Source organism: Canis aureus, chromosome 3 (assembly GCF_053574225.1).
Source record: "Canis aureus isolate CA01 chromosome 3, VMU_Caureus_v.1.0, whole genome shotgun sequence".
NCBI lineage: Eukaryota > Metazoa > Chordata > Mammalia > Carnivora > Canidae > Canis > Canis aureus.
This window is the reverse complement of record NC_135613.1, coordinates 69750937-69767737: the sequence shown is the minus strand read 5'-3', so window position 1 is coordinate 69767737 and position 16801 is coordinate 69750937. Positions and strand designations below refer to the sequence as shown.

The following is a 16801-nucleotide window of genomic DNA, read 5'->3' as shown; positions in this document are numbered from 1 at the left end:
GTTATTTATTTCTTGTTGTGTGATATTTAAGTGTTGCATTGGGCCCTCAGCTGTTGAAAAACATAGGATCCTATTTCTGTTACAGCTGACAGTGAACATGGACTGTGTATCACTCACTGAAAGGTAGTTGATGAGAAGCATCAAGGATTGAATTGGAGCTTAATTCTAGAATAACCTTAGGCATGTTTATAAATTTGATTTCCTCTCAAACTTGAACTATTTTTCTTTTTTAAAAAATAATTATTTGAGAGAGAGAGAGAGAGTATAAGCAGGGGTTGCAGCAGAGGGAGAGGGAGAAGCAGGCTCCCTACAAAGCAAGGAGCCCAACTCCAGGCTCGATCCCAGGACCCTAAGATCATGACCTGAGCCGAAGGCAGATGTGTAACCCACTGAGCCACCAGGCGCCCCCTGAACTATTTTGTTTTCAATAATCATCTAAAAGAATTGGGCCAGCCAATTTTTTATATTTACATTGAGCTTGCTTGTAAAAAAGAAAAAAAAAAAAAGATGTTCTGTGCAAAACACGATGGAAATGTTCCACTAAAGACTTGAGAGCTGCAAAGGGGTTATACACTGATCTTGTGGTAGCTGAAAGTTAACAAGATAGGTTTTTCCATGATTCAGATTAACGAAGAGAAAGTATTCCATTTTTTATTCCTTCTGGAATTTTTAGTATAATTCAGAAAATCTTAGTTTTGTCCGTGCTTATTTTTAAGCAATCAAACCTGTAGTTTTAAATATGATGTCGGTGGTATCATTTGTTAATTATGTGATTAGAAATTTATTGTCAGTGAAAAATGACACACAAAAATGGCATGTGCAGTGAAGCTTAAAATAGCACATCTTCACATCCATGCAAATTCCCTGGACTCCTTATATGACCTAGTTATGTGTTACTCAGAAAGAAAAAAACCTCAGGCACTTTCAGCTACTACAAGGGCTAAATATTACATTTAAATATTTTATATACTTACTAGTTTTATTGTTCATATTTTTTCCACAGGCGCCAAAGCATTTTTTTATGATTAAGCTTTTATTTGTTTTTTAAAGATTATTTATTTATTTATTCATAAGAGGCAGAGACATAGGCAGAGGGAGGAGCCGGCTCCCTGCCGGGAGCCTGATGCACGACTCTATCCCAGGGAACTGGGATCACGACCTGAGCCAAAGGCAGATGCTCAACCACTGAGCCACCCAGGTGTCCCTCATGATTAAGCTATTAAAAAAGTAATAGATTTGGCATTTTATTTATTTATTTTTAAAAGATTTTATTTATTTTTTGTTTGAGAGAGCACACAACCAGGGATAAGGGGTTGGGGATGCGAGAAGGAGAGAGAATCCCAAGCAGACTCTGTACCGAGTGCAGGGCCCAATGTGGGGCTCGTTCCCACAACCCTGAGATTGTGACCCAAGCTGAAACCAAGAGCCAGATCCTCTATGGACTGAACCACTCAGGCACTCCAAGATTTGGCATTTTAGAATGTGTCTGACAGTACCTTCTTGTTTGGAGCTCGTCAGTTCCTTAAAATAAAATACTCAAGTCTTAGGCCTGATTAGCCAGGTGGCTTGTACTAAAGTTCTTTAAATGTATCCAGGTTCGCTTTCTGACTGACCTGTGTGTGTTTTTTTTTGTTTCTCAAATACAGAGCTGCCAAATGCTGTTAAACCAACTAAGAGAAATCACAGGCATTCAGGACCCCTCCTTTCTTCATGAAGCTCTGAAGGTTAGTTTCAAGGCCGCTGTTAGCCAACAGGCTTTAAAACAGTTGTCCAATATCATAGTTCTGTCAGGGCAAGCTATTTTTATGCCAAAATGAAAGTGCATATAGGAACAGAATCTCTACAGGACAGATGACCCAGTATCTTCAATATGTCAATTATAAGGTTTGGGGGAAGTTGGGGGTGGGAGACTCAACTTGGGGGGACCCCACAGGTCAGAAGAGATTTAAGAAATATATCAGCCAATTACATTGTAGCCTTTATGTGGATCCTGACTCAAACACGCTAAAAAAAAAAATCTTTGAGTTAGGCAAATTTGAGCTGGTGATTTGATATTAAAACACTGTTGAAGTGTGGTAATAGCATTGTGGGTTATGTTTTTGAAAAGGTACATTCTGATGTACTGATGAGATGCTTAGGATTTGCTTCAAAATGTCTGAGAGAGAGAAAAAAAATGTCTGAGAGAGGTTAAACAGGATAGAATAGTTAAAACCAGACTAACTATAACTTGATAATTGTTGAAGCCAAGTGATGGGTGCCTGGAGTTCAGTTAGACATTCCCTCTGCCTCTACCACTGTATATGTTAGAAGGTTGTCCTAATACAAAGTTTTTTTTTTTTTTTTAAGATTTTATTTATTTTTTCATGAGAGACACACAGAGGCAGAGACACAGGCAGAGGGAGAAGCTGGCTCCCTGCAGGGAGCCCAATGTGGGACTCGATCCCGGGACTCTGGGATCATGACCTGAGCTGAAGGCAGATGCTCAACCACTGAGCCACCCAGGCGTCCCTGTCCTATTAAAAATTAAAAACAAATAGAAATACAGTCACCACCCTGGAATATGGTAACTGCTTGGCATGTTTATTGAAGAGGCTGACTTCATTTAGAATCTCTGTTTTCATTGCCGACCTGCTTTCGACACATCATGCCTTAGCTAGTCTGTGAAATTGGCAGTAGTAGCATCCAGAGTGGTGAGAACAAATCTCCAGCAAGATTTCATTCTTGTTTGCTTATTGTGGGAAATCAGGGCGCAGCAACAACCCTCTTGTAACCAGGAGTTTGGTATATGCTTTGAGCATGGTACACTCACTATCCAACACCATACTGTCTTTCTTCGACTTTCTACCCTAGAATTACGCCCTGACATACTCAGTCACTTGGGTAGTAAGGAGTTAAACCAAAAAACAAACTCACCATTTATTTTAAATGCTGTGGTGCTTTACTTTTGAAATTTCTGTTTTTCCCTTTCTTTAGGCCAGTAATGGTGACATCACCCAAGCCGTCAGCCTTCTCACTGAGGAAAGAGTTAAAGAGCCCAGTCAGGACACAGTTGCTACAGAACCATCTGAAGTAGAGGGGAGTGCTGCCAACAAAGAAGTATTAGCAAGTAGGTATATGCTGTCTTAGTCCTGCTGTGAACTAGCAGAAAATATGTGTATTTCCTATCAATACATCAACTCTTTCAGAATAATGCTAATAATAGCTAATTATTGGACCATCATTATCTGTTAGGCACAATGCTAAGCAATTACATGGATTCATTCATTCATTCATTCTGCATTTATTTAATGAGTACCTACTATGTGCTAAGCACTCTGTATGGCACTGGAAATAAACAGAAGCATAAGAACCCCAGTTTTCACGTAGCTTATTTTCTCACAGAAGGGATCAACAAGTCGGTAAGATATATAGCTTATAAAAATGACGAATACCATAGAGAAAAGTAGAGGATGGAATGGAAGAAATGAAAAAAGGAGCACCAGTAATTGGATTTTTACCAGGTGGGGCCTTCTGAGAAGATACAAGGGAGATGAGAGAGTGAATCAGTGAGGTCCTAAGACTGATATATATACACCATCTGCTCAAGGACAGCAAGGAGGCCAGAGCTTAGGCTTTGGTGGGTAAGAGGTGAGGCTGTGGAGGGACCAGGAGGCATGACCTGCAGAGCCTTCATGCACACTTGGCTTTCCCTTTAGCTAGAGGCTAGCCAGTGGAGATCTTGGAGCAGAGGAACACTGGTTTCCATTTCCTAAAGGTCATTCTGACAGCTCTGTTCAGAACAGAACTGCAGGGGTGAGGTCGTGAAACATGGGTCAGAGCGGGGAGCCCCAGACAGTCAGGAGGTTTTGCGGGTTCTGGTGGCATGGGCCAGGGGGTAGTGGTGGGGAGGGTGAGGGGCGCCTGCTGAAGGGGCTGTGCTTACCGTGGAATAAGTGGCATGAGAAAGAGAGGACTTAAAGATAGCTGCAGGGTTTTTTTTCCTAAGCAATGAAAATGCTGGAGTTATACTAAGCACCCTGGGAATGACTGCCGCTAGAGCAGATGGGTGGCAGATGAAAAGAATGCTGAGTTTGAGGCACCTGCCAAACATCAGGTGGAGTGTCGGAAAGGCAGTGGGGATCCAAGCATACAGCTCAGGGGAGAGATCCGGCTGCAGAGAGAGAAGACTTGGAATCAAACCTGTGACTGGGATGTGAAGGAGACCGGGTGAGCTTTTGGGGGGTGCATGGGAGGGAATGGGTTCAGTGACTAATCATTGGACACTCCCAGTGATCAGAGGCCGGGGCAGGTGGACAGTGTGGACAGTGTCCAGGGAGAAAGACCAGGAGAGCTGGGAGAGCTGGGAGAATGGGACTCTGAAAGCCAAGGAGACTTCCAGGAGGAGGGAGCCATCAGCTAGGGCAGATGGAGTTGATGGATAATTGGACTTTTTGCAGTTTTGAGCTACTCTGAATAATGCTGCTAAGAGTATCCTTGTGCAAATAGTGATTTTTTTCAATCAACATTTTTTGTTTTTAAAGAGTTTTAAAGTTTATTTTAGAGAGGGAGGGGGGAGGGGCAGAGGGAAAGGGAGACGGAATCCCAAGCAAGCTCTTGGGTGAGTGTGCAGCGCGACATTGGGCTCCATCTCACAGCTCTGAGATGGTGACCAAGCCAAAACCAAAAGTCAGACATTTAACCCACTGAAGCACCCAGGCATCCCAACATTTTTCTTTTTTTTTTTTAAAGGCTATTTTTTTAAAAATTTTATTTATTTATTCATGACAGACACTCAGAGAAAGAGGCAGAGACACAGGCAGAGGGAGAAGCAGGCTCCATGCAGGAAGCCTGATGTGGGACTCGATCCAGGATCTCCAGGATCACACCCCAGGCTGAAGGCGGTGCTAAACCACTGGGCCACCGGGGCTGCCCCTTTTTTCTTTTTAAATTTTATTTATACATTTTTCTTTTTGAAACTCATTTCTGTTGAAGTTTATAACTAGTTCCTCTACTTTCACTGCTGTGTAGTATTTTATGGGTGAATATGCTACAATTTTATGTATTTGTTTATTGACTTGGGGTAGTTTCCTTTTTTTTAATATATTTATTGCTATTATAAAAAAGGCTGCTGTGAGCCATTTGATTCATGTTTCTATTACATGTATGCAAGGGCTTCTTTAATGTATGTACCTAGGAGTGTAATTGATGGGTAGTAAAATACGCTTGTCTTCAATTTTATGGGCAATATTTTCCAAAATGATTCTTTTAACTATTTATTACAATCCCACTAACAGGATTTGGCAATAACTATTGCTCTCAAACTTGTTAGTCTATAAAATCATTGCCCATATTTTTGATATAAAACGTCTTGTGAATTTTCAGTGAATTTTTTTTTACATTGGTAATGAGATTGAGCATCTTTTTCCTTCTGACCATTCATGTTTGTGAGATTTCTTTGTGTCTTCTGCCTCAATTTTTCTATTTGTTTGCTTTTTTCTAATTGATTCCTGATATTATCTTACTGATAATAAGATACATCTCTTGATACTGACCTTATACATATGTGATAATAACCCATTCTTTTGGATTTGTGTGTTGCATGCATCTTTTCCCTATCAGTGACTTGTGTTTTCACACTATGGTGATGTACTAAATTATAACTAAATAGCTAAATTTTATTGTAGATACATTTATGTCTTTTTCTGTGATTTGTGTTTTTTAAGAACTCCTTCTATACCCTGAAGTCATAGGATATTAAAATTGTGATGGTTTGATTTTCACATTCTTTAACTTATTTAAAGTGGGGGAGGGGGCAAGGCATATAGTAAGGATACGGTTTGATTCCTCATTCCCCTTACCCTCCCGTACAGCTACTCAGTTATCCTGGTGCTTTTTATTAAGAAGGCTTTATTTGACCACGATCTGTAGTATCAGCTATGCGTTACATTGGATTTTCATGTTTCCCATTCTATTTCTTTTTCTTTTTTTTTAAATAGATTCTTTTTTTTTTTTAATTTTTATTTATTTATGATAGTCACACAGAGAGAGAGAGAGAAAGAGGCAGAGACATAGGCAGAGGGAGAAGCAGGCTCCATGCACCGGGAGCCCAACGTGGGATTCGATCCCGGGTCTCCAGGATCGTGCCCTGGGCCAAAGGCAGGCACTAAACTGCTGCGCCACCCAGGGATCCCTTCCCATTCTATTTCATTGAGTATCAGAGAGACCACAAGCAAGGGAGAGGCAAAGGCAGAGGGAAAGAGAGGGAGAGGTAGCCTTCCTGCTGAGCAGGGAGCCAGACTCTATCCCAGGACACTGGGACCATGACCTGAGCTGAAGGCAGATGCTTAACCATCTGAGCCACCCAGGCACCACGAGTATCTGTTTTTAATTCTTTGGGTTATGTACCCATGAATGGGATTACTGGGTCATATAACGGTCCTGTGTTTAACTTTCTTGTTTTAATATTTCTAAAAGAGGACTACTTTCATAGCTGCAACATTGTCACCCTTTAAAAATGAGTAATTCCTTAATCTGGCTCAAATGCCAATGTAGAAATCTCCCTGATTGTCTCAGTAACAATATGTTTGCAGTTGGCTTGTGAAAATAATGATTCAGATGACATTAAAGCATTAAATATGTTTGAATGTCTTTTAAGAGACTCTTTATCAATAATCCCCCCTTTTTTCTTGCAGTTTAAGGTCCAAAGAAATTAAATCCTTTGTTCTGTCATATTTTACATGTTCTGAAATTTGCTGATTTCATTCCTGTTTTATTTTTCAATGGATTTTCCTGTCCCTTGTCTTTCCTATAGACTTAGATGCTTAATTGGCATGACTGTGTTACAGATAGTGTTGCGTGTATAGTCTATCTTCTGTTTTGTCTATCGAAGAAGCAAGTTCTGTCCCATTGCCCTCTTTTTATGTCTTTAAAATTGTTAGTGTGTTCAGAATATTATCAGCTATATTTGTTTATAAAATCCCCCACCTACTATTTTTTGCAGCCATTGGTGTTTATTGCTGAGATTCTTTATTTTATTGGAGATTTCAAAATGGTAATATTCTATCATCACTTCATAATTTATTAGTTGGGATTCTCTTTCTTAGTTGTAAAAAACAAATGATATAAAATCTACCATCTTCGCCATTCTTAAATGTACAGTTCAGTAGTGTTAAATATATTCATATTGTTGTGAAATCTATCTCCAGAACTTTTTCATTTGCAAAACTAAATTCTGTATCCATTCAACAGTAATTTCTCATTCCTTTCTCCCTTCAGCTCCTGGCAGCCACCATTTCACTTTGTATGATTTTGACTACTCTGAATGAATACCTCCTTTAAATGGAATCTTTTGTGACTAGTTACTTCACGCAGCATGATGTCCTCGAGGTTCATATTGTAACACGTCAGAATTTCCTTCCTATTTAAGGCTGAATTGTACTCTGTTGTATCTATGTACTACATTTTGTTGACCCATTTATTCATCGGTGGATATTTGGGCTGTTTTCACTACTTGGCTGTTTGAAATAGTGCTTCTGTGAACATGGGTGTGTAAATACCTCTTTGAGACCCCGCTTTCATTTCTTTTGGATGCATACCCAGAAGTGACATTGCTGGCTCATGTGGTGGCTCTATTTTTATTTCTTTGACAAACCTCAGTACTGTTTTCCAGAGCAGTTGCCGCACCATTTTACAACCTCACCAGTGGTGCACAAGCATTCCAGAGTTTCACCACATCTTCACCAACACTAGTTATTTTGTATGGTGTTTTTTGATTTTTTTTTTTTTTTAATAGTCATCCTGATGAGTTTGCGGTAATACCTCATTGTGGCTTCGGTTTGCAGTTTCTTTGATGATTAGTGATATTGAACATCTTTTCATCTGCTTGGTGGCCATTTGCATGTTATCTTTGGAGAAACATCTATTCAAGTCCTTTACCTATTTTTTAATTGGGTTATTTTTATTTTGTTGTTGTTACTGAGTTGTAGGAGTTCTTTATATATTCTAGATATTAATCCTTTCATCAGCTATTTGATGGGCAAATATTTTCTCCCATTCTGTAGGTTGCTTTTTTATTCTATTGGCTGTAACCTTTCATGCATAAAAAATTTTTTAAGTTTGATTTAGTCCCATTTGTCCGTTTTTGTTTTTGTTCTGGGGCTTTTGGTTTCATATCCAAGAAATCATTGCTAAGTCCAGTGTCCTGAAGCTTTGTATGTTTATCATTTTTTTTTATGTTTATCATTTTGAAAGACTGCCAAACTCAGTTCTTCAAACTTCCATAGCAATTGTACCATTTTGTAGTCAACAGCACACAAGGGTTCTAGTTTCTCCAAATCCTTATCAACACTTGTTACTTTTCCTGTTTTGTTTTTTGTTTTTGATAGTAGCCATAGTAATGGGTGCAGACTGATACCTGATTGTGGCTTTGATTTGCATTTCCTTAATGGCTAATGATGTTGAGCATCTTTACATGTATTTATTGGCCATTTGTATATCTTCTTTGGAGAAATATCTATTCAGATTCTTTGCCCATTTTTAATATAGGGCTATTTGTTTTTTTATTGTGTTGCAGGAGTTTTTATTTTATTTTATTTTTTTAAAGGTTTGGCTGAGCATGAACCTCAATCTTTTTTTTTTTTTAATTTTTATTTATTTATGATAGTCACAGAGAGAGAGAGAGAGAGAGAGAGAGAGAGAGAGAGAGGCAGAGACACAGCCTCTGCCTAGAGGGAGAAGCAGGCTCCATGCACCGGGAGCCCTACGTGGGACCCGGGTCTCCAGGATCGCGCCCTGGGCCAAAGGCAGGTGCCAAACTGCTGCGCCACCCAGGGATCCCGTTGCAGGAGTTTTTAAATCATATTCCATATATAGGTGTCTTAGCAGATACATGATTTATAAAAATTCTGTGAGTTGTCTTTTCACTTTTTTGATGGTGTCCTTTGAAGCCTAAATGTTTTTCGTATTGATGATGTCAAATTTATCTATTTTTCTGTGGTTGTTTATCCATTGCCAATGTAAAATGTTTTCCTGTTTTATTTTTCAATGGATTTTCCTGTCCCTTGTCTTTCCTATAGACTTAGATGCTTAATTGGCATGACTGTGTTACAGATAGTGTTGCGTGTATAGTCTATTTTGTCATATCGAAGAAGCAAGTCCCATCCCATTGCCCTCTTCTTATGTCTTTAAAATTGTTAGTGTTTTCAGAATATTATCAGCTATATTATAATTATAATTATATAATATAAGGTATTATATATGTGTATATATTATATTATAATTTTAATATTAATATTAATATTAGTGACAGCCTTTGGCTGTCGTCATCATTTCTAAGACACCATTGTGTAATCCAAGATCATGAAAATTTGCACCTCTGTTTTCTTTTAAGAGTTGATCTTGAGGGCCTGTTTCACTTTGAGTTCATCTTTGTAAAGGGTGGGAGGTAGGAGTTAAAAGTCACTATTTTGCATGTGACTATCCAGTTGTCCCAGTGCCATTTGTCGAAGAGATATTTTTTCCCTGTGGAATTGTCTTGGCACCTGTGTCAAAAAAATAAATTCGCCATTGGAGCACCTGTGTGGCTCAGTCAATTGAGCATCTGATCTCAGCTCAGGTCTTGATCTCAGGATGGTGAGTTCAAGCTCTGCATTGGACTCCGTGGTGCGCAGATTGTGTACATTTAAAAAAAATCAATTGACCATAAATAGGAGGGTTTATTTCTGGACTCTTAGTTCTTTTTTTCCATTGATCTGTATGCCTGTTCTAATGCCAGAAGCATACACTCTTGATTACTGCAGTTTTGTGTTCTTTTTGAGTTTTTTTCCTTTTTAAAATTAAATATTCTTCATTGCTTATATGTAGAAGTTCACTTAACTTTTGTACATTGATCTTTTAGCTCATCACCTCTTATTATTTATAGCTATTTTCTGTAGATTATTTTGGATTTCCTTCATAGGTGATTTTTTTTTTAATTTTTTATTTTTATTTATGATAGTCACACACACACACAGAGAGAGAGAGAGAGAGGCAGAGACATAGGCAGAGGGAGAAGCAGGCTCCATGCACCGGGAGCCCGACGTGGGATTCGATCCCGGGTCTCCAGGATCGCGCCCTGGGCCAAAGGCAGGCGCCAAACCGCTGTGCCACCCAGGGATCCCCATAGGTGATTATTATCTGTGAGTTATGACGGCTGTGTTTCTTATTTACTGATCCTTCTCTATATTTTTTTAAGTTTTATTTATTTATTTGAGAGAGAAATGACAGAGGGGTAGAGGCAGAGGGAGAAGAGCACAGAGCTTGATGCAGGGCCTGATACCACGACCTTAAGATCATGACCTGAGCAAAACCAAGAGTTGGACGCTTAAGTGACTAAGCCACCTAGGCAGGCGCCCCTAGTTTCTTTTATTTTCTTACTGAACTAGCCAGAACATTCAGAACCCTGCTGAATAAAAGTCATGATGGTAGACATTTTTGTCTCAGTCTTGGTTTTATTTTATTTTTTATTTTGAAAAGATTTTATTTATTTATTAATGAGAGAGAGAGGCAGAGGGAGAAGCAGGCTCCATGCAGAGAGCCCGATGGGGGACTCGATCCTGGGACTCCAGGATTAGGCCCTGGGCCGAAGGCAGGCGGTCAGCCGCTGAGCCACCCAGGGATCCCCACAGTCTTGGATTTAAGTGGTTTTACCTTTGGTTTTACCTTTCACAGTTAAGTATAAAGTTTGCTGTGAGCTTTTCATGGCTACTTTTTCTAAGCCTAAGAATATTCTTTTTTCTTTTCAGTTGGCTTGGGTTTTTATTCCTGAATAGTGGGTGAATGTTGTTATTAAATACTTTTTCTGTATCTGGTAAGGGTGATGATTCCTCTAAGCATATCCTGCTGGTCTGTTTTCTCATGTTAACTCAGTATTGCATTCTGCAGTCAACTCAACTTGGTCTTAATATCTGATTTTTGAGGTACATTATTGGATTTTATTTGCTAATACCATGTTTCTCTTTTTACATCTGTGATTGTGTGTGAGTTTGTTGTTTCTCCTTTCTCTTATTATTCTTGGCTGGTTTGGGATAGGTGTTATGCAGGCTATATAAAATGAATTGGGGAGTATGTCCTCTATCCTCTAAAATAGTTTGTGTGAGATTGAAAATATCTGTACCTTGAATGTTCAATACTTAGCTGACATTTTATGATGACAAGTAAAGAGACAACTTAACCTGCAAGATACAGGAATAAGAGTGCAGAAGTGGGTATTCATTGCATTTTCACAGCTTATTGGCTCGTCTTAAGTTTGCCATATAACTGTGGGTTACACGTGTGACTTTGACATAGAGTGATAAAGTTGTTCCACAGATGAGCCACTGTAGTGAGAGCTAGGGAGCATATCAGGTTTTGTGAATGTTTTTGCCTTTTTTCCTACCATGCAGCCAGAAGGACATTGGTGCCTACATGTAGACTAATTAAATTTCTATTTATCTTACAGAAGTGATAGACCTTACTCATGATAACAAAGATGATCTTCAGGCTGCCATTGCTTTAAGTCTACTGGAATCCCCCAAAATTCAAGCTGATGGAAGAGATCTGAACAGGTTATTGTTATAATTTGTCATTAGCTCCCCACATTAGCATGTAGGTGGAAAGGTTAAGAGCTGTGAAGGACCATTCTGCCGACCTCTTTTATTTGCATCCAAATGAAATTTCTTTTAGAGGATAATTTAAGTTCACATTAGGCTACTTACTCTTGAGTTTACTTTTTGGCAAAGCCAAATATGATAAGGGTCTTACAGTACCTGGGAGTCTTTGAATAGAAGTCTGTAAGCTTTTGTAGTTTACAATTGCCAGAGGTAGAAACCCCATCCTGGTACAAGCATCTAACATTATATATTCCCTTTATAAACCCAGAGCCTTTGTAAACTTCAAGGGTCATGTTGTCAGGTCTTTGAAAATGAAAGTTATCACTCAACTACCCTGTCTCAGGAGTGACCAAGGATATCTTTTTTGAATTGGTGCCAATTTGGTGATTGTCTGGTATTGCTCGTAAACATCCAGTTCCAGTGGTGGCCTGTCAGTTTCTGGACATGTTTATTCCCTCACACCACTGAGTTGTTCTTTCAGGGAAACATAAGGCCAGGTTTTGTGTGCTAGGCAGTTTAAAGGCTCTTATCTTTAGTTGAGTGTCTCTCTTGCCTCTCTCAGTGGCAAGGTCTGAGATCAGGCACTGTTGCTGAAATCTAAAACTTTCAATACAGTAGCCGTAAATAGTCTTGAGCATCAGCTCGCTTCCATCATGGGCCTTATAAGTAGTAATCTCTGATGGAAGGATTAACATCTATGTCTAAACCTTACTTTTCACTTGCATTATAATTTTATAGTTACTGTATAGCCAGCAATGACCCAGCCCAGTCAGTAAATAGTTTATCTGGCATTTTGAATTATCTATGAAAGATTACCAACATTCTGCATATATAATACATTGTTCCTTAACTTTTTCCTTTTTGGATACGTGGTGTAACGGCATCATACAGGATGCACGAGGCAGCCTCTGCAGAAACTAAACGCTCCAAGAGAAAACGCTGTGAAGTCTGGGGAGAAAATCCCAATCCTAATGACTGGAGGAGAGTTGATGGGTGGCCAGTTGGGCTGAAGAATATTGGCAATACGTGTTGGTTTAGTGCTGTTATACAGGTATGATTTTTTTTCTTTAAAAATTTTATGTATTTGAAAGAGAGAGCACAAATGGGAGGAAGGGGTAGAAGGAGAGGGAGAAGCAGACTCCCTACTGAGCAGAGTCCAACTCGGGGCTCCATCCCAGGACCCTGAGATCATGACTTGAGCCAAAGGCAGATGCTTAACTGACTGAGCCATCCAGGTACCCCTCAGGTATGATATTTTTAAGAGACAACTGTGTCTTCCAGAAACAATTTTGTAATTTATTAAACTGAAATGTGAGAAACATATCTTAAAAAAATGAAAACAGATATGTAAGACTGGGGTGTGTTATTTTCTTCATGGTATTATTGTGTTTTGGTTGATTTCCTGTGTTTGGATTTAGATGCTCTGGTGTCCAAATTGGGCAATACTAAAAACAGAACATCCTGTAGTTGTAAAGATGGTGAATAGGTATTTTGGATCAGCATTTACTGAATCACATGTTGCAGCAGAGCAAGCAAGAGTTTGTAAGGAAAAAGCATTGGCTGGGATGCGGTCAGAAATATCCGGGCAGGAAATGATGGTGGCTTGCAACAGAGAAGTGTGTAGCCATGGAAGGAGAGAAATACAAGCATTCTAGAGTTAGGTAGGAGATCAGATCTACAGGATTGGTGGGGCAGTTGGATATAGGGTTGAGAGTTGAGAAAGACTCCAGGGTTTCTAGTTTGAGGAACCAGGTGGGTGATAGTACTGTTTGAGGCCAGAAGAGGAATATTTGGGTGTGCGTGAAGAGTGGGATCTCATTTCAGTTTTACCTGTGCTGCCTTCAGTGTGTCACGTGAAGAAACATGTAGGCAGTTAACTACATGAATCTGTAATTTGGTAATAAGAACTGGACTATAGATGCAGCTCTGGGAATCTTTAGTATATAGATGGTGATAAAGCCAAGGGAGTGGACGAAATGCTCTAGAGAGAGTTTCTAGAAATAACTCCCAGGTGCCTTTAAACTTAACATGGCCACAGAGCAGCAGATAATCCTGCCCCTCCAGTCTTGTCCTTCACGGCATTTGACATCTACCCAGCTGCTCAGCCAGAAACAGAGACCTCCCCTTCCACACGTCAGATCTGGACTCATTCAGCTGACTGTGCCTGGCACTGTGTTTGCACTGAGGGAACAGCATGAATAAATCAGAGCCATTGCTCTATTAGAGTTTCCTTTGAAAAGAATGGGACAGAGAGTAAAATATGTATCAGGTGGTGAGAAGTGCCATAAACATGAGTGAGGGTAGAGAAGCTGGACGGAGAAGGAGGCCTTTCTGATCAGATGGGTGTTTGCTCAGAGGCCTGAGGAGGTGAGGGAATGCGTCCTCTAATTACAGAAAGGACCCTGCAGACAGAGGGAAGAGCAAGTACAAAGGCCCAGGTTCAAGAACTTGCTTAACGTATTGAGAAATAGGAAGAAGACAGAACTGAGTGCTCAAGGGTGGGGAACAGACAGTGACAATATCAGAAAGGTAGTGGAGGTGAGGGGGTGCTGGGGGTCATGATGGGGACTTAAGATTTGTACATGAGGTAGGAAAGCATTGGAAGGTTTAGAGCAGAGAAGCGAAATGATGCCACTTCTATTTAAAGATGACTGGTGTTTGTGTTGTGAATAGCACGTCAGAAGGAATGTGGAATTAGAGACATCGGTCATTCCTTTTGTGGGGTGAGTAGAGAGGTTGAGCACCTTACCTGCATTCACAGCCTCCTCAACCTTCACACTTGTGGGCATGTTGAAAGGAGCAGAGGTCACCACTGAGCAAGATTCTTGAGTGAGCCTGGGCAGAGGGCATGTAAAGCCCCCAGCGAGGGCTTGGTCCTGAGTAGGAAAGGGGCAGGAGAGTGGTAGGGGAGGGGGGAAGGAAGATGAGGGCTGCAGACTACAGTTGAGGTACTTTAAAGTCATCATCTTTGTGACCTGAGCAGCCACTTTCTGAAGCCATGGAGAAAGGATGGACTCGGAAGTTAAAAGAGGCTTGCCGTGGTCAGGGGGAAACCCATTGGCACCAGGATACAATAGTGGGATTTCTAGAATCGGCATGTCTACTTGAGTGTGTTGACCTTAGATGCATAGTGATGTCAGTAGGGCATGTTTTCCTCAGGACTTCTTAGCAGCACTCTGAGACTCTTCAGTGGAAAATGAAACTTAATTTAGGTTTTCCTAAATTTCCTGGGTTTGATGAAAGTCTGAGGAGTTAATGAAGTATGGTTAAAGACCATGGAATCAAAGCTAGAGAGAGAGAGAGAGAGAGGAATGAAAACAGGAAGGACTAGTGATTTGGGAGAACAGGAAGCGTCCTTTTGCTTGGGTCCTTGATGAAGTTACAGAACAGATGTCCTGGGGGTGCTTGGGTCAGTATTGCCAGAGGATAGGTTATGGTTCAAGAGCAGAGTTTTTGAATTTGAGGTCTGAGAATTGGCCAAGTCTCAGGAATTGACATATCCTGGGTGTGACCTTAGATACCGGTGTAGAGATGGAATAGAGGACTGCCTCACTAGAGAGAAGATGCTTGCATAGCCAAGGGGTCCCCGGGCTGGAAGTGCTTGTGTTCCTTCACCAAATATCAGTTGAACACTCACTGTATGTCCAGCTCTATTCTAGGCCCTTAAGATAAAGGAATGAATAGAACCAAGACAGGGCCTTGCTCTTATGGAACTTAAATTTTTGTGAAGCAAGACTGACAAGGAGCAGTAAACTGCAGAAGTAACTAGTTAATTAAGCAGCTAAATGTATATAACATGCTAGGTTGCAATTGGTGTGATAGAAGTAGGAGCAGGTTAAGGCAAAGCAAAATTGCTGCAGGAGAGATTGGAGCAGGGCGCAGCAAGGTAGGTTAGGCCTCCTTGCCCAGGAGGATGAGGTTGGAGCAGGTGCCAGATATGTAAGAGGTGAGGGAGTGAGGCCGGCAGCTTCTGGGGGAGAACATTCCAGGTGAGGGAAACCCCAGAGCACGGGCCCCAAGGTCGGAGCAGGCTTGGTGTGCTCCTGGGGCATCCAGGAGGCTCGAGCGGCTGGGATGCTAGGAGCAGAGGGAAGAGTCACTGGAGGTGAGGCTGGGGAGTCACTGAGGGCTCTGAGCAGAGGAGTGACTCTGACTTGTGTCTTATAAGGCTCGCTGTGGCTGCTGTGAGGAGTGCAGAACGGGGGCAGGGGGTGAGGGACAGGTGGAGTGAACGTTGCAGGGGGCTGCCAGACTTGTCCATGGGGCAGGTGACGCTGGCCTGGATCTGGCTAGTAGCCATGGAAGTGCATTCTTGATTTATTCAGAGGGCAGAGCTAACAGGGTGTCCTGTTGGGTTGGGTACAGAAAGGACTTGGGGAAGGAAGAAGAGCTGTTAACCTATGGCAGGTGTCAGTGAATCAGGAGCTTTATTTCAGTCCTGTTAGGAAGACAGGAACCTGTGTGGCAGGTGAAGTGGTACAGGGGAGGCCCTAGAGGCAGAGAGACCTTGTGCAATGAGCCAGGTGAGCAGTGAGGGGAGACCCATGAGGGCACTTGATAGGGACAGTAGGAGGAGGTGGTTCTAAGGAGCACCCCAGAGTCCAGGTGACTTCTTCCTCCTTGGATGTGCATGGTTAAGAAAGAGAGGGGATTCGAAGATTCTTCTGAAGTTCTGAACTTTGATGAGTGGAGGAGGGGGATGGAATTAAGTGACACAGAAGAAGCAGATACCAGAGTGTCATGTGGATACTGGATTGGGAAATGTAATCAGCTCACACTTGGAGGTTTTTTAAGAATGGCGGTGTCTTTGGGGAAATCCAGATTTGGGCGAGGAGAGGAGGTAGAGAGGAGTGACTTGGAAATGTGAAGCCAGTTTTCCCATGGCAGAGCATAAGTTCTGGGAAGAGTCAGGGCCACGTCAGCAGAGTGAGAGTGGCCCCACGTGGGAGGGCACAGGTGAGGTGGGAAGAGGAGAGAGCAGATCAAGTCGAGAGCAGAGCAGTCTTGCCCTGACTCCAGGTAGCATGTTGATGGAACAGTGTGACCTGATCCTAAAGGCACCACCCAGTTGTGTGCTCACCCTGCTGATGGAATCCCCGCCTCGCTGGGGGAGTGGGAGGGAAGCCAGAGGCTGTTGTCTCCCCAGGACGTTCATTCCAGAGTGGTTCATCTGGGTCTTTCCTGAGGGGTTTTCG

At 41.4% G+C, this 16801-nt stretch overlaps 1 protein-coding gene across 10 annotated transcripts in view; it reads left to right on the top strand.

Moving 5' to 3' along the window:
- Positions 1-16801, top strand: part of USP28 (ubiquitin specific peptidase 28) — a 64730-nt gene that overhangs the window by 18271 nt on the left and 29658 nt on the right. For all 10 annotated transcript variants that reach the window (XM_077893565.1, XM_077893569.1, XM_077893567.1 and 7 more), the window contains 4 exons: positions 1647-1724; positions 2974-3106; positions 11456-11561; positions 12498-12657. In XM_077893565.1, coding sequence (XP_077749691.1) covers positions 1656-1724; positions 2974-3106; positions 11456-11561; positions 12498-12657 — 468 coding nt within the window. In that variant the 5' untranslated portion in view covers positions 1647-1655. The remainder of the gene's footprint in view (positions 1-1646; positions 1725-2973; positions 3107-11455; positions 11562-12497; positions 12658-16801) is intronic.